Source organism: Camelus ferus, chromosome 32, assembly GCF_009834535.1.
Source record: "Camelus ferus isolate YT-003-E chromosome 32, BCGSAC_Cfer_1.0, whole genome shotgun sequence".
In the NCBI taxonomy this organism is placed as follows: Eukaryota; Metazoa; Chordata; class Mammalia; order Artiodactyla; family Camelidae; genus Camelus; species Camelus ferus.
Window position 1 is genome coordinate 5,604,706 of NC_045727.1, and position 25,570 is coordinate 5,630,275.

The window sequence follows — 25,570 nt, forward strand, 5'->3', positions numbered from 1 at the left end:
GGCCTGGGCATCCAGCTTGGCCCTGTAATGCTGCCCCCGAGACTCTGGGCACTTCCTGCTGTCAGCCCCCACACGTGAACTGCCCTCGCCTCTCAAGTTGACACAGCTCCCTGACCTTCCCTCAGGGGACCCGGATGCCTGTTGAGAGCACCGTGTTTGCTGTTTGTGCCTGGGTTGTGAAGTTTTTCCCTCTCCTGTGGAAACAGGAATCCTTGTTCTTAGCCAGTGACACCTAACCCTCTCACCCCAGCTCCTCCCTCAGCGAGATGTGGGCCAGGACCGTGGGTGGGGCCAGGTACCCACCCCTTTTGCTTGCAGGCAAGCCCTCCTACTCCCTGCAAGGGACGGTGCCCATGGAGGAAGACATTACAGCTCGGGGCACAACAGGGAGGGGTGGATGGAGACAGAGACTTGCACTCTTTTCTTTCCTTTTTTTAATTGAAATGTAGTTGATTTATAATGTTGTGTTAGTTTCTGGTGTACAGTAGAGCATAGTGATTCAGTTATACATATATATACATATTCTTTTTCATTAAAGGCCATTATTTTTGGGGGGAGGCGATAACTAGGTTTATTTATTTATTTTAATGGCGGTACTGGGGATTGAACCCAGGACCTCATGCATGTTACGTACGTGCTCTACCACTGAGCTACACCCTCCCCGCTACAAGATAGTGAATATAGTTCCTTGTGCCATACAGTAGGACCTTGTTGTTTGTCTGTTTTGTACATAGTAGTTGGTTTCTGCTAATCCCAAACTCCTAATTTATCTCTTCTGCCCCTTTCCCCTTTGGTAAGCATGTTTGTTTTCTATGTTTGTGAGCCTGTTTCTGTTCTGTAAGTAAATTCATTTATGAGAGACTCAGCACTTTTCAAAAGGAGGAACAAGTGGTAGCGGGTGGCGCTTGGAGAGGGCAGTAGCAGGTGGTGCTTGATCAGCTCGCTGACCTCCTTGGTGACCACTTCCTTTCTGGATGTAGAGAAAGACAGGAGGCGAGGCAGCAGCCCCAGCTGGCAGTTTTGTTCAGATCAGAGGTTGTCTCGTTAACCACAAGGTTCCCTGATTTTCCATACAGTTCTTCAGGGGCAGAAGTACAGGATTTCTTGTCCTGTGTGTCCTTGGGAAGTTTAGACCAGGAGTGGCCAGGGCAGCTGTATCCTCTGGTGCATAGCACACCGCCGGGCACAGAGCAGGTGCTGTGAGTGCAGAACGAGGGGATTCAGTGCTCCTGACTTCTGCTGGCCTGCCCCCCGCCATAGGCGGCCCTTCTCCTTGGCCCCTCAGAGTGAGAAAGCATTCTCTGCAGGCTGCAGAGTCTAGCTTCCAGTGGCATGAGTGATAGAAATGGTCTCCCTGAACCATCACCCGAAAGAAGACAGCCCCTCCAGTTCAAAAATCCAACTTCCAAAGAAACCTGTGGATGCTCTGTGTGTGGGCCTTGGGGACTTCCTGCCTGATGTTGTGGGGCGTTACGCTCGGGCAGTGCTCTTGCCATCCGTCCTGGCTGCGCTGGGTTGGATTCCCAGAGCCCCAGATGTCTCGTCTGATAAAATTCAAATCAGGGCTGAGATGGATACCCTCCCCGCCCTGCCATCAATCTTCTCGTGTAACCAGCTGGGCATGGTGGAGGAAGGCCAGCTCTACCAAGCCAAGCTGAGCCCTGGGACCCTCTCTGCCACATCAGCGCCAGGGCACAGACCATCCTGGTTAGTTCTCCCATGGTGCTTGGTATCTGCTGGGCCTAATGCCTCAGCTCTGGGGCTGGTGGGCTTCTTGCAGGTGGACTACAGGGTCTTGTTTTGCTTCTGTTCCCACCCTATCCTCCTCCTCTGCACCTTGATGTCCCCATATGTGAGCCCTGACAGCCCAGAGGTCTCCCTGGATGCTTTTTGTTTCAGGAAGTTCTCTTTCCTTCCTTTTTTTTCTGTTGTGGTTTCTGAGTGTGACTCTGGTTAGCCAAAGCTGTGAGGACTGTGGCCTCCATCTGCTCCCTCCCTGTCCAGGGAGAAGCCAGTTTCCCAGTGCGTAGTTGGTTAGGATCTGCACTTCCAGAGAAAGCTGTCTGGCCCTCCTCTGGACGATGGCTGGAGGCATCTTTCCATTGTGGATCAGCGACACCATCCCACCAGGGCCAGTGTAGGGCGCTCGGGATGGACTGGGACAAGACCTGGGGCTCCTGTGTGTGCGATGGGCACTCCCTTACCAGGAGGTGCTGACAGTCATTCAAGTGGCCTGAGAATTTTGTCTTTCTCAGAACGAAGCAGATGGCTTCCCAACTTGTGAGACTGGATGGATGGCGTAGATACTTGTAGGGAAGCAAAAGTGTCGTTGAGGGTCACCTGGGGCCGCTGCCTGGCTCTTTCCTGCCCCATCTGCCCTTTCTCTGCTCTTGACTGTCTCAGAGAGTGGTTCCAGCTGTGTTCTGCAGTGTCATACCCTACTGCTGACACTCGAGGCAGATAAGGATCATGAGCTGCCCATCTCTCTTCCGGAGTTGCTGCCTGGGGTTCTGAGCACCTCCCAGCTCTTTCTCAAGAAAGCAGATTGGAACACCTATAGGTGGGGTCGAGGGTCATGGAGTCGTCTTGAACCCACTTCAGTTTATTTTTGAAAAGTAAAAAGCAAATAAATCGCAGATGTCGTGATCCTTAGCTAAGGATAGTTGGTGGCACACCTCAGGCTGATCAGTAGCCTATCAGGCAGGAGATTCCTTGTCCCTCCTTCAGTTGGCTGTTTGATGCCCTTAGTGGAGTCCTGACTGCCTTTCTCATGATGATTTTCATGCCCCCTCTGCCTGATTCTGGTGGGGGCGGGGAGGCCACTGATACGTCTGTGCTGTGGAACAGTGGCCCACGCCCTTTTCTCTGTCCAGATAAGAAATCTACGGGGCAGTAAGCCAGGGCAGAAGTCAGCGCCTGGGGCAGCTCCTTGAGCACCATGCTGGGGCCCCTGCAGGGTGGCGCTGTGGGGAAGCACTCTTGCGAGGTGACCCACCAGGCAGGGAGTTAGCCTCGAACATGGAGCTCCCTGTGCCACCACTAGGGGCTCTCCTGTAGCTCAGGACACTGCGTGAGGGGGACCAAGAAGAAGGGAGGCCCAGAGCGAGGGCCCTGGCAGAGGTGGGGGGGTGAGGCGGGGGTGGAGCAGCACCCCGATGACCAGCCTTCTTGGGTTGCTCAGGGGCTCCGGAGACTGGTGCTTTGGAAGCGGAGAGTGTGGAGAGTGGTGACAGGCCGAACGAGGGACAGCTGCTGGCAGTCATGTTCTCTCCTCGTGGGGTGGGCTCTGTGGTCAGGCAGAGCTGTCCTCGCAAGGGTGGGGACTGCACCGGCCTGCAGAGTGCGCTCGTCGGACACCCCTGAACTTCTTTGTCCTGATCTGTGAAGTGGGGTTGCGAGGCCAGCCCCCAAGTAGATGCTCAGTAAGGCTTATTTTACATCTCTCCCCGTGTCCTGGTGTCTGAGCTTCTTTCTGGCCACTCAGTTCTGTCTCTGGGTTCCTTTGTGGCACTCTGCAGGGCTCGGAGTCTCGGCAGCAGGAGCTGCTCTCCCCTGGCCTTGCTTCTCTGGGAGGTCGGGCTGAGAGCTCCCAGGGAGCTTGGGTAGCTCCTCTGTTGTCGCAGTTCCAGGTTCAAAGCCGCAGGGCTCTCAGAGGCGGTGATTTCCTGGTGGAGACCTTCCGGCAGGCAGGCAGGCGGTGGAGCTGGCATGGGGGTGGGGGGCGCCCTGCAGCTTCTCTCTGGCCTCTGTCCCTGCTAGGGAGCGAGTCAGAGGCTTCTGGGCTCAGTTGATGTTCTCCGAGGAGGACTTGGAATAAACCCCAGGAACAGAGGGATGAGGTCAGTGATTTGCCCAGCAAGGAGGCCCGAGTTAGTGACAGACCTGTCACAGCTCCCAAGATTCCTGGCTGCAGTCCCTGGCTCTGCCTCCTCCGCCGGGTGATTGTGTCACAGTGGGAGGGGAGGAGGCTCTCCCCAGCTATCAGCCATCAGCCATCGTGGTGGCTTTCACATACTTTTTGATTGATTACTCATCCTGTGCTCTCTGAGGTGTCTGAGCAACTCAAGCCCAGAATGTCTGGTAAATTGCCACCCCAGCTGGTGAGTGGTGGATTTGAACCCATGCTTTCTGCTCGGCCACACAGCCATGCGGGCTGGGATGCCAGAAGAGTATATATATATACAGAGAGCCATGTGACCGTCCCAGCTCCCACGGCCACCATAGCAGCCAAGTCTCTGGTGTGGGTGAAGTGGCTCTGTGGTGCTGCCTGCACGTCACCTGAGCCCCCTCCGTGTGCAGAAAGCTCTTTGAAGCCTCACTTCTTGTCTTACAATTCGCCTGCATTTTGCATTTGAGTCCATGAAGTAGCCTTGCTCCTTTTAATTTAAGAAGCAGTGGTTTCAGTTTCTTGCTCCTGAGTCAGTCTGATCCTTAGAAGGTGTTCTGGTTTACTCTGAGGTGTTTCCCATGCCCCCCCGGCCCCCATCTGCCCCCTGGGGGTGTGGCTGTCCCTGTAGCTGGTGGAGGTGGTGGGGGCAGGGCACATTCAGTTATTGTGAATGAAGCCACGCTGCTGGGGTAAAGGAAGAGGGGGCCCAGTTTGGCCAGAGAGGTGAGTTGCAGTGAGTCTTGTGAGAGGCTCCAGACTAGGATGCCAACCCCAGGGGTTCTGATCTCGTCCTGTGAGCAGGGAGGGCTGTCAGTGGCTGAGTACTGTGATGCCCCCCGTGCTCGGCACACGTGCTCGTGCTGTGGATCTAGGGAGGGGGAAGGGGTCCCTGCCCTCAGAGGCTAAGCAGTCCAGTGGGCGAGGCAAGAATGATGTGCACACACACAGAAGCAGTGAGGTTTCGAGAAGTTCGAGCTGCTGGTGTCTGTTGCAAGGGTTTGAGTGGGGGAACCCAGGGCAGGGGGCTGCCGGCGAGTTGGAGAAGGGGTGAGCGTGGATTTGGATGCCAGTCTAAATTGTCGGCTACCTTTGATGAAAAGAAAGGGAGGCAGGTAAAGGGGGAGGGGCCTGTGAAGGAAGAACTGATGATCCTCGGTGACAGTGAAATTCGGGGAGCTGGGAGAGGGTCTCGTGTCACAGGTACTGTAGAACCCAGGAAGGTGGCAAGAGAGAGCCAAGTGGGGAAACGGCCCAGCTGCCTGGGGTGGGGACGTGCTGGCCTGTTCCGTGGCCGTCTTGAGCTGTGTTCAGTAGTCAGAACTTGACTGGCCCAGAGTGGGTAACTAGTGCTATGAAATTCCCAAACATTGGGAAAAGAATACAGCTCATTCTTGGAACAGGCAAACTTTTGAACCTTCTGTTCGGTTCTCTAGGGGGTGGATGACTCACTTCTGAGCCCCTCCTAACCTCTGTTGATGGTTAGCGGGGGTGAGAGGCCCCCGGGGCGCCCTGCTCTTTAACAGACACTTGCCTTAAAGAGCCCAGACTGCAGGAGTGGCCTTGGAACGGCTGAGAAAAACTCCAGCCCCCGAAGCCTCCTGGGTTCGAGGCTGTAGGGTTTTTTTGGTATGTAAATTCACATTTACCCATTGAAGGAACCGTGAGGTGGGCCTGGAGTTGGACCTGAGACGTGACCTTAAAAAGTCCAAAGTCTCTGGGTGACCTGAAGAGGTGGATGAAATCTGACCAATGAAATGTGTCCACAGTGTTCCGGGCCCTCTGGCTGAGGGCGGGGCCCCGAGCCTGCACTGAGAGGTGAATTATTTACAACAGAAAGGAGACTGCACTGTCCTGCCAGCCTGGACCTGCTGCTGTGCGTGTTGTGGGGGGTGGAGGTGTGCTGAGCACACCCGGCGGTGTCTCCTACCTGTTGCTGCCTTGCCTGCCGGAGCCCCATCAGACGGGGAAGGTGCGGCCGGCGGGGTTTGATCAGAGGGGGTGTCCAGTGCAGACAGGCCTGGTACAGTTGGGCTTCTGCCTGGAGCTCAGGGTGACCTCCGGAGTTACCTTTCCGCCTTTATTCTCTTGAGTCTCTGGTTACCTGTGCTCTGTGACCTTGGATGCCAGCCAGGCACCCAACAAAGAGCCAACCTGCCGGCAAACGCACATTGTCTGCCTTGCAGGGAAGGGCTTGGCAGACAGGAAACCGCCCTCGTAAGGCATGTGGGAAGCCCGGGAAGAAAAGCCTTCTCCGAAGGGCCACCTCCCACCTCTCCCAACAGAAGATTGGAAGACTCCGGCCTTCTCCCTGATTTCCTGTGTGTCAGCCCCTGCTCACACTTCCTTCAGGGCTGAGAGTAAAATGGCAGTTCCTGCTGAGTGAGGCATGAGTCAGCGAAGGAGACAGTGGCTGAGTCTTCATAACCTCCAGGCACGGTTATTAAATATTTAAATGATACTACAGTATTGGTTGTTTCTCATCCATCACCTTAGGGAGAGCAGTTCCTGTCTGGGATTCAGTTAATAGCAGTATCTTGAATTTAGACAAACTCCTAAGAGCTCCAAAAGGTTGTGTATAAATCTCACTCGAAATTGTATAATCTCCTCCTCAGAGCTTGCTCCCGGGCATAGGAACAGATTGGGGTCTGCCTGTTTTACAGACAGAAGACCACCCAGAGAGGCGGTTTGACCCGATGATGGGCCCTGGCATCCCGACCTGGCTGTGTTCTCTGCTTCCGGTTCCTTCCCCATCTTTCCCTCCCTCTGTCATTCAGCCATTCATTCTAGCTGCTGGGGATGTGGCATCGAGCAAGATAGACAAAACCTCTACTCTCGAGAGCTTAATTCTTGGAGAGGAGGCAGGCAACTGACAAGCACCCACACTGGCAGGGAAGCCCCTCCGGGAGGTTGAGTTCCTAGTCAGTGTCCAGGCCCTGGGTCTGAGGGCTGGCTGGTGCCGAGCAGATCTGGCCTGATTGTAGATCGGCCCTTTCTGGTCACAGATCTGCCTTTCCTCCCAGGACAGTTATCAGGATAAATATACCCAGCTCCCCATTCCTGGGGAGTTACTCACAGAGTAAAAGTGCCCCGCCGTGGATTAGATTACCTCTGCTCCTGTGCTCAGGGCTGGGGGAGGGGAGACCCGCCTCCTCCTTCTGCTCTCCTTCCTAATCTGGAAGAGTCTCAGCAAAGGGGCCCAGAAGAGACCATCCTTGCCGAGAGGAGCTGGTTCTGCTGTTTACATAGCTCCTTCCTTAGGAAGGGCCGAGCCCCACTCACTGCTTATGTCCCTGAGTGCGTGCAGCCTTAAGGAGGCCGGGCAGCTTCTCCTCTGACCCTTGAGGCCAAGGCTGCACAGGTGGTCAGCAGCAGGGCCGAACTCCCTTGCCCAGAGTTCCGAGTCCAGCAGGATAGGCAGGCCAGAAGGTGGGCCTCTTCAGGACCTGAGGGCAGGGGACTTGCCGACCCGGTGCTATTTCTATGAGAGCCTGAGTCTCATATTAAATGTCGGGGATGGACGGTTGGCCCTGGGCTGTTGGGAGGGCCCTTGTGCAGGGGCAGCCCCTTAAGGCCTGTGCTCAAACTCTGGGTGGTGTTTGCCACACTTTCCTTCTGCTCCTTAGCTCCTGAGGAAACCACGCCAGCACCTGCATGGGGGAATGAAAGCTGAGTTAAAGTGGCCTGCAGTAAGATCTTATTCTTATTGTGGACCTCGCCTAGGCCAGGCCTCGAGCATACAGGGCATGTTGAGGTGGGAGCTTCCTGATGGCCACAGGACCCCACCTCTTCTAGCGTGGCCTGGGGCTGGTGTGGCAGAGGAGCCTGTAAACCCTGGGATGGGATGACACTCCATCATGAAGACCCAGTGGGGAGGCTTCTCCGGGGCGACTTTGTCTTCCCCAGAATGGTGCCCCCAACTGCTGATCCAGGATTTCGGCATCCTCTGCCTTCAGGACTGGGGTGGGATGGGGAGGCACTTTCCTCCTTCCCATCCAGGGCTAACCATCTCTCTGGGAGGGAACTCCCGTGTGCTTAGCAACTTCCCTTTACAGAGTTGTGCTAACTCCAGGGACTGTGCTAAAAAACCACTTTATATTTGCTCATGCAATCCTTCCTCCTGTAAGATGGTGGAATTCCCATCGGACACACAAGAAAACCAAGACACAAGAGCAGATTAGCAGCCTGGTGAAGCAACTCAACCCCTTTCTGTGGGACTCAGAATCCCCCCGTGCGAGTTCTAACAGCTAGTGTCCTCCGAGCCTGGGGGAGAGAACTGAATAGCTCTGGTTTGTGCCCCCCTCCCTACCACGCCTTTGAGGGATCTTGGATGGCCCTTTATCTCATTCTCTTTGGCATCCATCCAGCTCCAGCCTCTGATCTTAAGTCTTTATCCCATACTAGAAGTAGCCTGGCTTGGGTAGGGAAAGCCAGGCTTGTGAGAGAAGCCTGGCCTGTTTTTATTATCCAGTTGAGGGTGGAGGTGGAAGGGGTTCATTGATTTCCTTTTACTTATTATTGGGTGTCATGTGTCTCTGGGTTAGCCCAGGTCTGGGAGCTGCAGTCTGGGAGAGATCCCCTACACTAGGGGGCCAGGGGCTCCCTCTGTTCTGTGCTCCTGGGCTGTTTTGGGAATGTGAGAGGCGCAGCTGTGGCATTTGCCCTGGAATGCAGGCAGATTGGCCCCTAGGTCCCCTCCCTCCACGGGCAGAGAGCCAGGACACCTGAGTCTTAACCGCCTCTGGGCTGCGTGCGGACCCAGCGGCTCCCACCTGGCCCTCAGGATTATGCTCAGCTGGTGGCTCCTGGGGCCCAGGAAAGGGCCTTTTGCTTTGCCTGGCCGCGGTGCACTGTGCCCACCCAGCTGCCAGTCCCAGGGCAGCCTTTGGATCCAAAGCCACAGAGGCTCTTGAGCGCCTGCTCAGATGTGGACACGAGGTGGGGACAGGGGCACCACCCGCACCGCAGTGTCTGCAGAGGGGGCAGTGAAAGCGAGGGCGTACATCTGTCTCTGGGTCTCTGGAGCCCGATGGGCTGCGTCACTCTTGGGTCACACCTTCAAATGATAGTGTCCTTCAGACATGGTCCAGAGGCTTGACATCCAGACCTCCTTGCGCTCCTCCTCAATCTGTTCCGTCCCTCTAGCTCAGTCAGGCATTCCAGGTACTGAAACTTCCCCGGTGCGCCCATGGCCAGGGGCTCCCGGTCTTCCCTGGCTCGAAAATTCCGTGATTGCGCGAGGTTACCTTCGGTTACTACCCAGGCCGGGAGCGATGGGCCGATTGCGCCCTCTGGCGGACAGCGGCGGACGGTCCGCACCCCTTCGCCACCAGGGCGCAGCTGGGTGGCCTTTGCCCCCGCTGGGCTGGAGACTTTGCATTAACTCCCCGGCACCCAGCTCCAAGAAGAGAGCCCTTCCCCTCCACACATACGTTGAATGGATTCACCCAGAGACCTGGGCTTTCCCTCTTCCCGGATGGAAGTGCCAGAGCCTGCATCACTTGGACGGCAGAGGCAAAAAGCCTGCAGAATCTAGGGTGGTTTCCTCCAGAAAGGGGCTGAAAAGCCCCAGAGAGAGAGCTCCTTCTCCAGAGTCCCAGTGGCTCTGAATTGTCTCCAAGGCCTCAGGCCTGCACCCAGAAGCTTGATGGAACGACGCTGAGGAAGTTTGAGGCCTTCCTTATCCTGAACAAGTGAGCTCTGCTGCTTCAGATACTGCTTCTGTGTGTATGGAAGGCGCTCTCCCCACGTGTGGGAGGGAGGGTGTGTTCCAGTGCTACTATTGTCTTTTGAGACCTTCTTTGAGGTCTATGTAGAATGAATCTCTGAGCCTGTCCCTAGGGTATTCAGAGCTGGAGCCAGGAAGTAGCTGTAGCTGAAAACTAGCCCCCCACCCCCACCCAGCGTGGGGCGCTGCCTGTAAGTGGACTTCCTTTCCAGTCCTCCGTCTGGCACCTCTGTGTACTCAGGCAGGGGAGGCGTTTGCTGAGATTGCAAGGAGACTTTGGCCTGTCACCACTTTGCAGCCTGCGGGACACTGCAGGCTTCTGCGCCCACAGAACCCAAAGTTGAGGCCAGTGGTACCCCTCCGTGCCTCCTGGGTTCCTGGCTCTCCTCTGCGGTGCTTGTGGGAGGTTTTGGGGGATGGTGGCACCAAGTCCTGTCCATCATTGAGCAAAGACTGAGGACAGAGAGGGAGGAGGAGCTACACCACAGACCCCGCAGCTGTGCACACCCCTTCTCACTCGGATGCGAGTTTGGACAATGGTACCCCTTCTCTCCCTCACATCCGCACGTGTTTCCCTTTGAACGTTACTTTATTACTTTGCTTTTCTCTTCAAGGTTGCCCTTCTCTTGTCCTGCCCGGGTCCTACCCACAGAGGACTGAGAAGTCAGCACCTTGTACCCCAACCTGACCTCCCTGGAGGAAAATCTTTTTCTGAATTTCATAAAGCAAATAAGATGTGTTTGCAGCTTTCTGTGTTGTGGCATCTGCAGTCCCATAGACACCTCACACAAGTGCTTGTGAGTGGGGGAGTAGGAACCCCAGCTTCAGGAGGAGACTGAGGCTCGAGGGAGCTGCATGGTTTGCTTTGTGGCCGTTGGAGGGGCGGACAGTGGAGCTGGGACCAAGCTCAGGTTTGGCTCGGCTCCACGGCCTGCGATCTTTTGTCTCCGTACCCGGGACTGCTCCTTCTGACCAACAGATGTACCCCTGGTGAAAAGAGTCTGTTGAAGTCATAAATCAGAGTCTAGTCCTTAAACCAATAAGCAAGGCTTAGAGTCAGGCCGTGAGTGGAGTGGGCCAAGGTGTTTGATGCCCTGGCTCAGAAGGTTTGATGGGGAAGGTTAACCGTCTGTCTTCTGCTGCATGTTTGGAGCCTGGGTCCCAGCTGTCACTTTAGCTGGCTCAGGCAGTGTGGGGACGTGCTTCTGCCTCTCTGAGCCTCAGTCCTGCCCCCTGTGCTGGTGGTGGTGCGAGGGGGAGGCAGGTGACACAGGTGAAGCTCCTGGCTCGTGGGGGAAGAGCCAGCATGGCAGCTGCCCCCGGTACCCACCAGGCTTGCGCTTGTTGCCTGCTCTGGGGGGCTGGCTCTGCCTATGGCGGAGGAGGGACCCGCCCCTGCTGTCCTGGGCCCAGAGGAGACAGTGACACCGTGTGAAGCCAAGGCAGCAGGTCTGGCCATGGAGAGGCCACTGGGATTGGCTCCGGACGCTAGTTCCTTTTCTCCTGTTACCTAGACACACGCTGACTCCCTCTAGTTCCGGTTTGCTGGAGACAGGAAGTCAGACCTCTTCCAAAGGCCCCGGAGCAGGAGGGGCTGTAAGAACTGACCTTCCTTGGAAGTCGGGAGGCATCCTGGGCCTGGGAACAAGCTTCTGATCAGCTGGGTAGGAGCCTGGGGCGGGAGTCACCAGCCTCAGGGGTAGAAGATCAGGGCAGGCAGCTGAGGAGGTGTGGGCCCGCAGGCCCAGGCCCCGGGGTGGGGTGGGGGCCCTTGCTTCCTTCTTCCTTCCTCTGAGCAGGGGTGGGGTTGGGGACAGGGCCACCAGGAAGGATCAGACTGGCAGCCCTCAAAGCTGGGGCCCCATCACTCAGGAAGTTGTGCCGTTTAAATCTGGTGTCATCTTGTGATCCCAGCAGCCTCCTTCAGGGCAGATTATTGGGGTTTGGGGCCTCTGAGGAGTCAGGCAGTCCTGTCACTTTCCATCTGTGTTATCTGGGGCTAGTCCCACCACCTCTCGAAGCTTGTTTCCCATCTGTAAAGGGAGGGTGAGAGTTCCAACGTCATGGGACGTTGGGAGGGTTAACTGAGACCATATATGAAATGTGCCCAGCACAGTGCCTGTTACGGGTAAACAAATGACCGTAGAGCCAGCTATCGCTTTTTTTTCTTTTTGAAGGGAGAGGTAATTAGGTTTATTTATTTATTTAATAAATTATATTTTTATTATTTTTTTAAAATTTGTTTTATTTATTTTTTTGTGGGTAGGGTGTTATTAGATTTTTAGATGGAACCCAGGACCTCGTGCATGTTAAGCACTCACTCTACCACTGAGCTATACCGTCCCGACCCTAGCCAGCCATTGCACTCTGGTGATTATTATCAGGGGGGCCAGGGACCAGGCACCCCCCCACCCCAGCAGAACAGCAGGCAGGTGAGAGCTAGCTCAGAGCATGGCAGGAATGAGGGCGTGGCATGTGGGGCCGGGCTCTGTAGGCTGTGGGGCTGTTGAGGGTCCCAGGAGGGGAGGATCAGCAGTTCCTGTGCCGCCCTCGGCTGTACCCTTCTTGTCTGGGGGCTGAGGAGACGCAGGGCCTCCTGTTGGCCGCCCATTGCTGGGGTGATGGAAGCTTGCACTAGAGGGCGGATTCGGCTCCCTTGCTGCTGTTAAAAGCAGAATGGTGGGGCCCTGGAGCTTCTGGGGCCAGGCTGCTTGCCAGGCTTCTGCAGAAACAGCCTACGGAGCAGTCTGGCCCCCTCTGCCGAAGAGGGGGGAATGCTGCACCAGCCTCGTCCCAGCCCCCACCTCTCCATACACCTCCTCCGGAGCCCAGAGACTCCAGAGGAGTCTGGAGCCTGAGGTTTGGCTTCTACCAGGTCAGAAAGGGCAGGTACCACCCCAAGGACCCCTCCAGTTTAGGGGCTGAGAAGGCTTAAGCTCTTGGAAATTAAGTGGGACCTGGCAGTGCCCGGGCCCCTCCCTGTGGCGTGGGGCCCCTCCTTCCCGCCCCTCCTCTCCGCCTGGCCCTGCGGGGAGTCGGAGTGCCCGGTTCCAGGCAGGCATTTCTGACTGCCAAGCCAGCCAGCCGCGCAGCCCTGTCTGGAGGGAACACAGGTGCCCGACTCCCAGAGGTAGGAGAGCCCCCAGGGCGGCCCCAGGAGCATCCAGAGCGCCTTTCTGGGCTGCAGAGAAGAGCTGTGGGAGATGCTCTTAGCCAGGCTGGTCTGCGCTGGTCCCTTCCTGACCTGGGGCTGGCCCTGTCTCCCATGGGCGGGGCAAGTGCTCAGAGGTCATTAACTTTTCAGTACAGGCAGGGAGGGTGCTGCCTTTGGAGACTTAGTGCCCAGGATCCCTTTTCTTACCTGAGCCTTCTCTTTGCAGACGCCCTGCTGGCGGACTTGGAATCCACCACCTCCCACATCTCCAAACGGCCCGTGTTTTTGTCTGAGGAGACCCCCTACTCGTACCCAACTGGAAACCACACGTACCAGGAGATTGCTGTGCCACCCCCTGTCCCGCCTCCCCCATCCAGCGAGGCCCTCAATGGCACGATTCTTGACCCCTTAGACCAGTGGCAGCCCAGTGGCACCTCCCGATTTGTCCACCAGCAGGTAAAGTGGGGACCAGGGCTCGAAAGTCAGCTTCGGGGCAAAAGGAACTTGTCTGGCAGTGGCTCAGGGAGCCGGGGATCAGGGGAGTGGGGAGAAGAGGCAGGGGACGTCCGGCTCTCCCCACCCTGCACCACCACGTGAGGGCAGTGACCAAGTGTTAATCACCTGTCTCCCAGCCGAGTGTGGAAATTCCCTGGTGAGACTGGCTGTGAGCAGGAGCCTCCCGGGGATGACTTGGGTGGTTCCTTTTCCTCCTCGGGGAATCTCTGAACACATTCCTTCCTGCAGCCTCAGTCTCCGTCCCCAGTGTACGGCTCCAGCGCCAAAACTTCCAGTGCCTCCATCCCCCAGGACGGCGTGGGCCCTCCGTGTTCCCGAGCCGGTGAGGAAGAGCACGTGTACAGGTATTGCCCAGTCCCCACCCCCTACCCCCCTTTTGGAAATCCAGCGCATCGGCCTGGCTGGGGGCAGCTGAGGCCAGGGACCAGGCATGGCCACGGCCCTCGGTGTTGGGGGGAGGTGGGCGTTCTGCCTCCAGGGTCATTGGGTTAGACTACAGAAGGCCTGAGGTGCCTGGCCAGCTCCTGAGGCCTCTCCATTGGCTCGGTGGCCTTATCACTGCCATCTCCTGCAGTGGCCAGGGTGGCTGTCACATCACCCTGCACTGAGGAAGGTTCAGGAACTGAAGCAAGACTTCCTTCCTACCCTCTCTTTACCACATCCCTTGTCCACTCTCCGTCTTCTGGCTGGCAGAGACCTTGCACCCCTCCCCCCACCTATTCTCCTTGAGGACTTGGGGGCCACCAGAGCATTGCTCACCGCAGTCTCCCCTCTGCCTCTCAAAGCTTTCCCAACAAGCAGAAGTCAGCCGAGCCATCACCTACTGTCATGAGCTCCTCCTTGGGCAGCAACCTTTCAGAACTCGACCGCCTGCTACTGGAGCTGAATGCAGTGCAGCATAACCCCCCGGGCTTCCCCACAGGTAGGACGAGGTGAGACCCCGCCCCAGGCCTGCCTGCCGGCCTCTGGGCTCCCCCAGGGCTTAGGGATGAGCGGCTTTTCTCTCTCCTCCCAAGATGAGGCCAACTCAAGCCCTCCCCTGCCCGGCGCTCTGAGCTCCCACTATGGCATCCCAGAGAATAACAGCCCGCTGGGGGGCAAAGCCGGGCCGCTGACCAAAGAGAAGCCCAAGCGGAACGGGGGCCGAGGCCTGGAGGACGTGCGGCCCAGCGTGGAGAGTCTGCTGGACGAGCTGGAGAGCTCCGTGCCCAGCCCCGTGTGAGTGTCTGCGGAGCCCTCCCAGGCAGAGGGAGGCCTCGCCCAGCCCATCCCCTGCTCCGGTGTCTGTCCTCTCATCCCCGGTATCACCTGTTCCCTCTGAAAGTGCCCGTTGTTTGCCGGGCCCCGAGGGATGGTGGTGAATCACACAGAAACCATGCCTGCCTTCAGCGAGCCACGGCCCTCAGAAAGGACAGCCGCTGTACAGGCTGAGGGCACCGGTGGCCAGCGGCTGCCAGTGTGGGCTTTGGAGCAGCACAATAGGGTTCATAGCTTGGCTCTGCCCTTACTGAATGTCGTCTCTTGAGCCTTTGTTTTCCCATCTGTAGAATGGGAGAAGGGATATGGGATATGATGGGACACACGTAAAGCGCCTGCACATGATACGCATGGCAAGTGCCTACCAGGCGTCGGCTCTTCTCGGTGTTACCACCTTGTTGAAATAGCCTCACCCGTACACACGGTGTGGTGGGGGATGCGCAGGACGCTTGGGCTTGTTGAACAGGCGGGCTTGAACTTGGTCTTTCTGGGAAAGGGGCCGCCTGAGCTGCCCTCTCTTCTCCCCTGTCACCTCACCTCAGCGCTCTGGCCCCTTGGCTGACAGCAGCTGCCTCCCAAGGATGAGTCCCCAGGAGAGACTGGGGGCTGATGGACTTCTCCAGCGTTGGGGGTGGTGGGACCTCAGTGTCAGAGCTGAGACGGTGATCCCCTGTGAGGGGAGGGCCACGCTGGGGGAGGGCAGGCTGGACGCTGGGGCCCCTGCTGATGCCACGCCTGCCTGCAGCCCCGCCATCACTGTGAACCAGGGCGAGATGGGCAGCCCCCAGCGCGTCACCTCCAGCCAGCAGCAGACACGCATCTCGGCCTCCTCTGCCACCAGGGAGCTGGACGAGCTGATGGCCTCACTGTCGGATTTTAAGGTGCCCTGAGGCCCCTCCTCTTCCCTGCCCTGCTCCCTCAGGCTCCTCTCCCTTCTTCTCCTCCCACTGGAACTCAGCCCCTCAGTGTGTGGGTGCCTCTCCCTGAGCCCGGGACCCCGCAGGCAGTGCCCCGGCCTTATCAGGATAGGGGGAAGGGAGGGCCCAGCTGGGCTGCTCCGAGACTGAGCTGTCTCACAGCCTGTGAAGGCAAGAAAGTGCTCGGAGGGACATTCCTTCCTCCCTGGGTGCTCCCAGCTCCCAGCCACCCAAGCAAGGGATCGGAGGCTGGGACAAAGGGCCCTGTGTTGATGCTGCTCTTGGGGGAGGGTGTTCCCTGCTGGGCATGTGAGACTTTGGATCCTGTGCCGAGAGGTCTTTAGCCCTTGAGCCTCGTCTCCCACGCTGGCTGTCCTCAACACGTCCTCTTCCTTTCTGCCTCTGGCTCCTGAATCCACAGGCCTCCTTCGCCAGACTCCTTCCATCCTCTGTGGTCCTCTGAGTCCCCCAAGTTGCCTGGGAGACCTCACCCATCAGGCTTCTGGGCCAGTCCTGTGTGAGGCGCCCCCCTCCCCCTGGGCCTCCCCAGGCCTGCCAGGCCCAAGATGTGTTATTTAGAGGATGCATTGCGTCCACTGGGGCTGATATTGACTGAGCTCTCCAACGGTTGCTGACTCTGCCCTTCCACATGGATCGGCCAGACCTTGGGGCATGACTTAGAGAAGCTGAGAAGGGAAGCCAGCTCTTGCCCCTGATGGCGCCTCTGGCCTCCCTTCAGCGGGGCTTTCAGCGGTGGGGTGGAGCTCGGGGAGGCGAGGTGGAGGGATGGGAGTGACCGAGCTGGTGACCCCCGTGTCCCAGCGGCTCTGAGCGCCAGGGTCAGAAGGCAGGTCAGCAGCGAGTCCGTCAGGCTCGGGTGTCAGCCCCGGTGCCCGTTAGGCTGTGCTGCTTTCTGAGACTGCGGTGTCTCGCTGCCCCTGGAGAAGCTCTGCTCGTTCTAGCTGTAGAGGTTGTAGCCTCTTGAGCAAGGACTCGGGGTGCAGGGAGCTGGGGTTGTCTGGGCAAGACAGAGCCAAGCGCTGGGCCAAGGCTGGAGCGGGCAGGGTCCTGCCTGCTGCTGGCCCTCCCTTGGTCGGTGCCCGGGCTGACCTCCCTGTGGTCCACCTCCCTCCCCTCTACTCTGACAGGCCTGGCTCAGAGGCTGCATTCTGCTGCCGAGGTTTGACGGGGGTCCAGGATGTAGAGCCCAGGAAAGCTTCTCTAGGAGGCCTGGGTCTTTTTCCAGGGCCAGTCCTCATGCTTCGGCTTCCCTGCCACCTGGATGAGACATCTGGCCAGGGTAGATGGTGGCTCTCGGAGTCCTGAGGCCGAGCTGGTCCCTTGCAGTGAGCTTCCTTCCTCACCTCTTCTGTCTCTCTCTCCTTCTCTGCCTTTTGTCTTTCTCCTCCTCCAGACCAGCTCCTCTGCTGTGGCCTTGAGCTCCCTGGGGCTGCACGGCTCAGCTCCATCCCCACACCAAATGTTCCCTCCTCCTCCTCCTGCTGGCCCCTCTGTGTTCCTGCCACCCATTAAGAAACCCTCCCCTGCAGGCCCTGGCCACACCCTGGAGGCCCTCGGCACTGAGGACAGTGATAGCACACGGGGCCTACTACCTCCTGTGGCCCCCAGCTGGCTTGATTCGGCTGGCCTCGGGGTGACGCCTGACATCCCCAACTCAAGTTTTTCCCCTTCAGAGGGTTCTCTGGGGCCATTGGCTGCAAAGAGCCAGGCTTGTGTCTTGGGGGACCCAAACCTGGTGGTTGAGCTCTCCAGGGCACCCCCTAGCCATACTCTACTTAGTGCTGGGTGTGCAGGTCCCCAGGAGGCTGGGGACCCCCAAGTGCCATCGGCCAACCCTTTGTGCCCAGAGGAGGCTGTGGCTGCCTCATGGGAGCAGCCCAGGGCCCTGGGGACACTCAGGCCTGAGACCCCGCTGGGAGCTCTGCCCAGCTTCCAGGAAGTAGCTGAGCCAGCCATCGTGGCCACAGACCGTCAGGCTATCTTCCCAGATACCTGGAGTCTCACGAAGGAACGTGGACGGCAGAAGGAGAGGGCAGGGCCAGAGCCAGGGGAGCCGGAGAGCGGCTGCCCGGCCCTAGTTGACAAGGAACAGTTAGGTGGAGAGACGCCCACGGTGGGCAGCCCGATCAGGCCAACCCAGGGACCTGAGACCCCCAGGAGGCCAGAGGGCACCGCCGAAGCTGCTGCCAAGGCCGGGAGGGAACAGCCGGAGCTTCCACAGGCCGTGGTCGTGGACACGCCCAGCACCACTGAGAGGATTTCCACCTCTGGCCAGGCAGGCGTGAGCTCTTGTGGCTGCTTGGCATGGCCCCGGCCATCCTCACGTCAGCCATCCCTGGCTGACTGCATGTGGCCTCCCCCTCTGCGCATGTCTGCTTGGGCAGCCCATCCCCAGATGCTGTGGCCTGAGACCCGGGCGACCAGCACTGGGCAGCAGGCTCCGTGGGGCCAGCGGGGCTCCCTGGGCCCTGGCGTTTCTCTCAGTGACACCCCGCCCCTTGCTTTATGGAGGCTTTTTCCTTTAGATGAGCTTCCCCTGACATCCTGATGGGATGTGTGTGGAATATTAAAAGCATGGGCTTTGGAACCGGACAGAACTGAGTACAAGCCTCACCTCCAGCCCTTGCTCCCTGTGAGACCCTGGGCAACCCCGCACCAGCCTCAGTTTTCTCATCTTTAAAATGAGAGTAATAGAGCATTTTCCCCCAAGGTTCTCCAGAGGATTGAATGAAGTAATGCCTGGAAAGTGATTAAAAAGAACACAGCACATGGTCCCCAATAAGCCATGGCTGGTGATAGTGTCATTATTTGCTTCTTGCTTGGTTGAAATTTTAGGCCCTTTTCAAAACAAAATAAAACAACAACAAAAAACCAAACTGCTTGACACAACATTGTAAAATGACTATTACTCAATAAAAAAAAGTTAAAAACAAAAACAAACAAGCAAACAAACAAAAAACCCAAACTGCTAGAAACAAGTAGGTTATAATAACAACAACAACAACAAAAAACTGGCTGAAAGATTTACTGGGAGGAAAGATCATACTTTTCTATTAAAAATCAAAAAAGGAAGGAAGGGCAGTCTTGTGCTCTCATAAGAATGTCCATTTACAAGCATAATTCTTGTAATAATCCTTTAAGGCAGCTGAGAAAATACCATTATCCCATTTCAAGGATGGAGAAGCTGAGGCCCTGGATATGACGTGTCTTGCCCAAGGTCAGGGCTGACTTGAAGGGAGTCTGCTCTGCCCACCCCCATCCCCCCGCCTCTCAGCTCAGCTTGGCCCTTCTCTGGTGTTTCTGGTTCTGCCCTCCCGACCTGGGGGCCCCTGAGTGTGGACTGAGCAGCAGCGGCTGAGCCCAGAGTGGCCTGTGACAGCCTCCCTCCCTCCTCAGATCCGCTCCGTGATCAGGAGGAGCCGGGAGACGGGCCACGCGCACCCCATGTCCCGGGAGCCCTCCCCTCGCCGCCGGCTGGACCCCGCCGCCCTGAGCAGGACCCCGTCCCAGGAGCGGCTCATCGCAGAGCTGCAGGGCCGGCTGGGCATCCAGCCGGAGGCGGAGGCGGATGTGGGGGACTCGGGGACCTCTGCCGAGGACTGGCTGGCTGAGGGCATCATCATCACCGTGCAGCCGCGTGGGAGGCGGGCTGGGGGGCAACTGGTAGAGAAGGTAGCCGGCCCAGAGCTGGGCCAGCGAGGTTCTCTTGTTCTTCCTTGGCCCTGGCTGGAGGGGAGGTTTGGCGCGTGGGGGGTCCTGCATCCTGTGACCTTGTGAGGCTGGCCTCACTCTTGGTGCCAGAGTGGGAAGGCCCTGGGGAGCCGGGGGACGTCCCCTCTCATGTCCCTGCTTGTTGAGCTGGTGTTTCCTCTGTTGTCTTCATCTCTCTCCCTCCTTTCTTCCTCTCAGGTTGTCTTCCCTCCCAGCTCTCCCATTCCCCTGAGAAGAACCTTCTCTGTTCTGCCTTCTCCTTCTCCTACCGGCCCTTTGCTTCACCATCGCAAAGACGCCTCTGCCAGGAGCTCTTCTCCCCCGCCCAGCCTGCCCGCCTCCTCCACCCTGGGGCCCTCAGCTCTCCCCCGCGGCTCCCCCGGGGTCCGGAGTGCTGGGGCAGGGCCTCGGGAGGATGATGCGCAGGACCCCACCCCTCCCACTCCTGCACCCCACTCTGTGAGGTCCGTGGGCTGCCAGACCGACGAGGACCCGCTCTTCCCCTCAATGCAGGCAGGCCTCGGGGCCCTGGCACCGGCCCTCCCTGTCCCTGTCCTTATGCCTGAGCTGTGTCCTCACTCTGTGTGCACGTGTGCGCACACACACGTGCACACACACGCGCCGCACACACACACCACACACACACTCTGTTCCTCCATCCACAAGCCCTTGCCTGGTACCACAGCCTTTCCTTAGACCTGGCCTTAACTTGATGTCCCTGGTCCCACCCTGGAGATGTCAGTTGCCTTCTTTCTTCCCAGTGGGGCTTCCCCTCAGCCCTGCCCCAGGCTCTGAGCAAGCCGTTCCCAGAAGGGAAACCAAAACGTGCTCCCCGCCCCCGGCCCCCGGTGCAGTACCTGCAGGTTCTCCTTGCTCTCCGGCCCCAGTCATCTCCCCTCCCTAAGTCCCATGCCTCTCTCTCCCTCTTCATCTGTCCCTGGGCCTCTCTCTCCTGGTTGGTTTTCTCTAGACTTTTCCTCCTGATTTTGGTCCTGCCAGTGGAGGGAGAAAAATCCATCCTTTATCTCATCCTAAATTCCTTTTTTTAAAATGGTTTAGTGACAAGTTCTCATATTCTTTTTTCCTTAATTAAAAAAAAAGAAATTCTTATTCTTGTTTCCTCCCCCATCTAAGATCCAGAGCCTGGAGCAAAGAGTGGATGGAGAGCTGTGCTGGGCGGCTGGCTGGCCTCCAAACGGCAGGCAGAGCAGCCCGGAAGGGCAGGACGAGGGAGGGGTCAGTTCCGAGGCTGGGGCTTAGGGTCCTGCTAGCCGTGTGTTCCGGGGCTCTGTCAGGCCTGCAGGGTGCCCTGCCCTCTGACCACCAGGATGTCTTACAGATGCCACTCCCACCTTGAGGGCTCCCGAGGCCCCTGGAGGAGGTTGCACACCCTGCTTTGATCAGCCCATCTCTCCGGGAGGGAGAAAAGCCCCTGGTGCTGGGAGACCCCCTCCCCCTGGATGTCCTGACCAGCCCTCTCTCCCTGCCTCCACAGTTCATGGCCCAGGGGAAGACGGGGAGCAGCTCTCCCCCAGGGGGGCCCCCAAAGCCCGGGAGCCAGCTCGACAGCATGCTGGGGAGCCTGCAGTCTGACCTGAACAAACTGGGAGTCGCCACAGTTGCCAAGGGAGTCTGCGGGGCCTGCAAGAAACCCATTGCGGGGCAGGTGATGATGAGGGTTGGGGTTGGGCAGGGAGGGAGCGGCAGAGGGGCACAGGACCGTTGCTCCTCTGGGGCAGGTGCTCCATGGCAGGCCCAGGTCCTGAACCACATCCCGCCTCCCTCCTCAGGTCGTGACTGCCATGGGGAAAACGTGGCACCCAGAGCACTTCGTCTGCACCCACTGCCAGGAGGAGATCGGGTCCCGGAACTTCTTCGAGCGGGATGGCCAGCCCTACTGTGAAAAGGACTATCACAACCTCTTCTCTCCGCGCTGCTACTACTGCAATGGGCCCATCCTGGATGTGAGTTCCCAGGTGCAGGGGGTGCCGTCTGAGGCTCAGAGAGGTCGCGTGACATGCTGGATCCCACACAGCTACGAAACCCGGCTTCATACTCAGGCCTGATCCCTGGCCCGTCCTAAGGCACATAAAGCAGCGTCACCTCCCACCCACCTCCCATCTTAGATTCCCTTCTGCCAGAACTCCAAGAGATGAGGAGCCCTGCCCAGATAAACAGAATGGAGTGCCGGCTCCCTCGCTCTCCTGCTGTGTGGTGTTAAGGGAGTGTCTAGCCTCTCTGAGACTAAGTTTCTTCACTTATAATATGGGAGTCATAGTAGAACCTGTGATCTCAATTGCACATGTGAGGATTAAAGGAGACAGAGTGTGTCTGGCATGTCACATCCTTCAGTCAGTCGGAATTCTCAGTGATACTCAGAGCACAATGTGGAGAGGTCCCCATCTTGGGGTGTTTTGCTCTTTGGGAGTGGGGGTGGGAAGGCCAGCCTTGCCTGTAGGTCTCAGCTGTGGGATGTCCACGGGGCAGCAGCTCAGCGCTGATCCCACCCTTTGCTCTCACAGAAAGTGGTGACAGCCCTTGACCGGACGTGGCACCCCGAGCACTTCTTCTGTGCCCAGTGTGGAGCCTTCTTCGGGCCTGAAGGTACTCGCTATCCCTGGGAGCATCAGGGAGATGGGGACAGGGGTGGAGGTTGGAGTCAGGGTGGCCTCACCTTGCAGGCCCTCACTCCCCCTCGCTCCTCAGGGTTCCACGAGAAGGACGGCAAGGCCTACTGCCGCAAGGATTACTTTGACATGTTCGCGCCCAAGTGTGGCGGCTGCGCCCGGGCCATCCTGGAGAACTACATCTCGGCCCTCAACACCCTCTGGCATCCTGAGTGCTTCGTGTGCCGGGTAAGGGGCCCCCACGCCCTCCTCTGGAGGGGGCCAGGAGCGGGCAGGAGGGAGAGGAGGGCCTAGCTTGCTGTGCTTTCTGGATCCGACTCGGGGGCCCCATTTGGGGTTATTAAGGGGGTGGGAAGGCAGGGGGTCCAATTCCTCAAGTCCTGTGTGGGCTCATACTGGGGCTGCAAGAAACCAAGAGCAGGTAGTACAGTGCAGCCGCCCCGAGACGGGTCGTGTTCGGGAGAAGGGAGTTTGAGGGTGAAGTGAGGCAACGCGAGCATTTAGCAGCTCAGCGGGAATAGGCACTGGTTACCAGGCTGCATTCTGGCAGGTAATGGCCCACAGATGTTATTAAAGATCCAGCAAGGATCCTCTGATCCAATGAGTTTGGGAAACAGTGTTCATTGCAAAACTTCTCAGAGCCGTGTTTTTTTTTAAGTGGATGTACTGGGGCTTGAACCCAGGACCTTGTGCATGCTAAGCCTGCACTCTACCACTGAACTATACCCTCCCCTCCTTCCTCAGAGCCTGTTATACCTAAGAGTGCATGGAGATCTCCAAATGGGAATGTAGGATGCAGAGTTTGACTGAGGAACCCTTCTTTTAGCACAGGTTTAGGGTTTCTGGGCACACCATTACAGCCATCTGCTGAAGTGCTCAGGAGTCCTACCTCTGTTTGAATCCAGGCCGTGCAAGTTAGCAGTGGCGAGTCAGGATCATTCCTGGGAGAACTCAGTAAGCGCTGGGCATAGCGCTTGGCGCGTGGGGAATGCTTAGCGAGTGGGAGTCGTTTCAAGTGGGATGACCCTGGCTGTCTCCTGCCCATGACCCGGAGCTGCCCCAGCCCGAGCCCCCTGCCCCCCAATCCCACCCGTCTTCTGCCTCCAGGAGTGCTTCACGCCTTTCGTCAACGGCAGCTTCTTCGAGCACGACGGGCAGCCCTACTGCGAGGTGCACTACCACGAGCGGCGGGGCTCGCTGTGCTCCGGCTGCCAGAAGCCCATCACAGGCCGCTGCATCACCGCCATGGCCAAGAAGTTCCACCCGGAGCACTTCGTCTGTGCCTTCTGCCTCAAGCAGCTCAATAAGGGCACCTTCAAGGAGCAGAACGACAAGCCTTACTGTCAGAACTGCTTCCTCAAGCTCTTCTGCTAGGCGCCCCCCTCCCTTCCTCTGCCCTGCCCTGCCCTCCCCGGCCCAGCCTCCCAACTGCTACTGGGACCCAGAGGCCCGGGGGTGGAGGGGCAAATGCGACCGAAACTGGAACCACATCCTTGGCTGGTGCAGGATGGCACGAGGACCCTGAGGGGTCCTGCCTGTTTTTCTCACCCGCTGCCAGAGCCTCTGGGCCTCCCTCCTCCTCCTGCAGCTCTCCCCAGGCTGCCAGCTCTTCACCCTCCCTAGAGGCAGAGGCTGGAGGGCCCCACCCCACCCTGCGTGTGTCCCCACCAACCCACCTGGCCAGGCCAGCACCCCACACTGGAGCCATCCCTTCCTCATGTTTCGGCAGTGAAGCCAGCAGGGAGGGCAGGCAGGGTCAGATGGGGGCCCCTTTTCATCCGTATCCTCCCCGCTCAACCTAATTCTCCTTGTTCTGAGAATACTGGGGGACTAAGCTCCCTCCAAACAATGCCAGCATCCATCCATCCATCCATCCATCCATCCATCCATCCAAGGGTGGGAGGGCCCAGGGGCCACGGAGGGTACCTTGTGCTCCTGCCCTTCCAGCCTCTCCAGGCCTGGGCGACTGCCCCCACCCCCCATACCTGCTCTGGTTCTACTGAGAAAGGCCTCTCTCCAGCAATAATGTTTTATAGTCACTCCCTCCGTCCCCGGGGACGGCGTGCGGCGGGGCCTTTCACCCAGTGCCTGGACACTGTACCGACTTTGATAGATTTCTACACTGAGGTTTGAATTCATATCGTCTGTGTTGCTTTTACTTCTCTCTACAGAAATGATTTTGAAGATTTTAAAGACGTTCCCTTTTGTACTCTTCCCCAGTGTGCACCGCCACTGGTCCTGTGGGTGATGGTGGCTGTGGTATATGGGGTTTGCCTTGTACTGAGGGCTTGGGGCGGGGAAGCAATTTGTATTTTATTTTTTCTTAGCACGAGCAGGTGAACTGGGAGCAGTTCTGTGACTCCCCTTCCTTAACTTCACAGCTCACCAGGACTGTTTTTATAAACTGCTGTATTCCGGGAAAAAAAAAACCCTTCCTTACTGCCCAGGCCAGCAAACTCTTCACTGAAACTGGCCTTAAGGGTGTCTTGCCCTTTGGGGCCCAAAATTCTGAACCTCATCCATCTTGTTCCTGAGAGAGGAGAAGGGGGAAGTATACTTTCGGGGCACTGCTTCCCAAGTAAGCCATTAGGAGTGTCCACTCCCTTGTGAACTTTCTGGCAACAAAGAGAATATTCTCAGCCTCCTCACTGCTTCTCTGGAGCTCTTTCTTCTGCCTTCTCAGGAAGCTGGTATCTGATTTTGACCATTAGCCTTGTTGATTCCACTGGGTGCATCATGTCCCCAAATTTCCTGCCCTCCCTGGAGACTGGAGGCCTGGGGGAAAGAGCCCAGGTTGTTGCAAGGGGGCCTGATAGGACTCTGGGCAGAGAGACAGGATCCTGCTGAGACAGCAGGAAAGCCCCAGAGTGCTCTCCCCCGAGGATGAAACAGGCAGGGCTCGGGTTCCAGATACAGCAGAGGCTGAGTGTGCTGTGGTCCCGAAGAGGGTCCCTCCTTGGTGCGGGCTGGGGAGCAGCCAGGGTCTGGGAAGGTCAGCCAGCACCCCCCCCCCCAGGTCTGATGTCTCCACTTCCACCCACAGGCCTTACCGCTCTGTTTACAGTGACCCGCCCCAGACCCCTCCCCTAGAGGGCGTGGGGTTTCAGAGGTCCACCCTCTGGGTCAGTGGTTATTTGATGATTTGATTTTTTTTCTTTTTCTTTTTTTTTCCTCTTTAAACTTATAACCTGGCTTTCCCCCCATTTCAATTCCTGTGATTTATGCCAATAAAGTTTGCCATTATTTTCACCTGTGCTAGTAGTGCCTTTTCTTTCTGGTCTAAGATAACAGCTTAGTTCTAGAAGAGAGACTAAACCCTCCCCAGACTCACAAGGACCACAGTTTGAGGGTAAATCATTGAAGTTCTCTTACTTGAAGCAAAAAGCCCTGGGAATGGGATCCCTGCCCCACAGGGATGTCTGTGGTCACAGGTCCTCCTGGCTCCCTGTGTGGGTCAGGCCCGGCCCTTTGCACTTTCCCGTGGGTGTGCTGAGTGCATCCTCATAGGGACCTGTGGATGGCCTTACGCTCACCGATGGGGCAAATTTCAAAAAGGAAGCTGATGCGCACAAGGCAATCCTCTGAGTGAGCGCAGAGACAGGATGTGAACACAGGGCTTGTCTCTTCCTGTGTTCCTAGGTTGACCAGACACTACCACTGCCACGTGTGCACCACACCTTGGACGTAGAACCTTCCCAGTTCAAGGTGGTTGTCCTTACAGTTGAGGATGAGTCTCAGCTGCCCCCTGGTGTT

General features: G+C 57.7%; 1 protein-coding gene across 8 annotated transcripts in view; it reads left to right on the top strand.

Moving 5' to 3' along the window:
* The window catches only part of PXN (paxillin), a 42,476-nt gene extending 17,404 nt beyond the window's left edge, over window positions 1-25,072 (top strand). Inside the window, exons 2-15 of one of the 8 annotated variants that reach the window (XM_032472031.1) lie at window positions 12,995-13,224; window positions 13,513-13,628; window positions 14,070-14,206; window positions 14,301-14,502; window positions 15,287-15,422; window positions 16,873-17,760; window positions 18,876-19,151; window positions 19,389-19,703; window positions 20,325-20,426; window positions 20,686-20,856; window positions 20,981-21,154; window positions 21,713-21,794; window positions 21,897-22,045; window positions 22,925-25,072. In XM_032472031.1, the coding sequence (XP_032327922.1) occupies window positions 12,995-13,224; window positions 13,513-13,628; window positions 14,070-14,206; window positions 14,301-14,502; window positions 15,287-15,422; window positions 16,873-17,760; window positions 18,876-19,151; window positions 19,389-19,703; window positions 20,325-20,426; window positions 20,686-20,856; window positions 20,981-21,154; window positions 21,713-21,794; window positions 21,897-22,045; window positions 22,925-23,191 (3,245 nt within the window). In that variant the 3' untranslated portion in view covers window positions 23,192-25,072. Of the gene's footprint in view, window positions 1-12,994; window positions 13,225-13,512; window positions 13,629-14,069; window positions 14,217-14,300; window positions 14,503-15,286; window positions 15,423-16,872; window positions 17,761-18,875; window positions 19,152-19,388; window positions 19,704-20,324; window positions 20,427-20,685; window positions 20,857-20,980; window positions 21,155-21,712; window positions 21,795-21,896; window positions 22,046-22,924 lie in introns of those variants that run through there. The other 7 variants (XM_032472032.1, XM_032472034.1, XM_032472033.1 and 4 more) reach the window with 7 other exon arrangements.
* The last annotated feature ends 498 nt before the right edge of the window (window positions 25,073-25,570 follow it).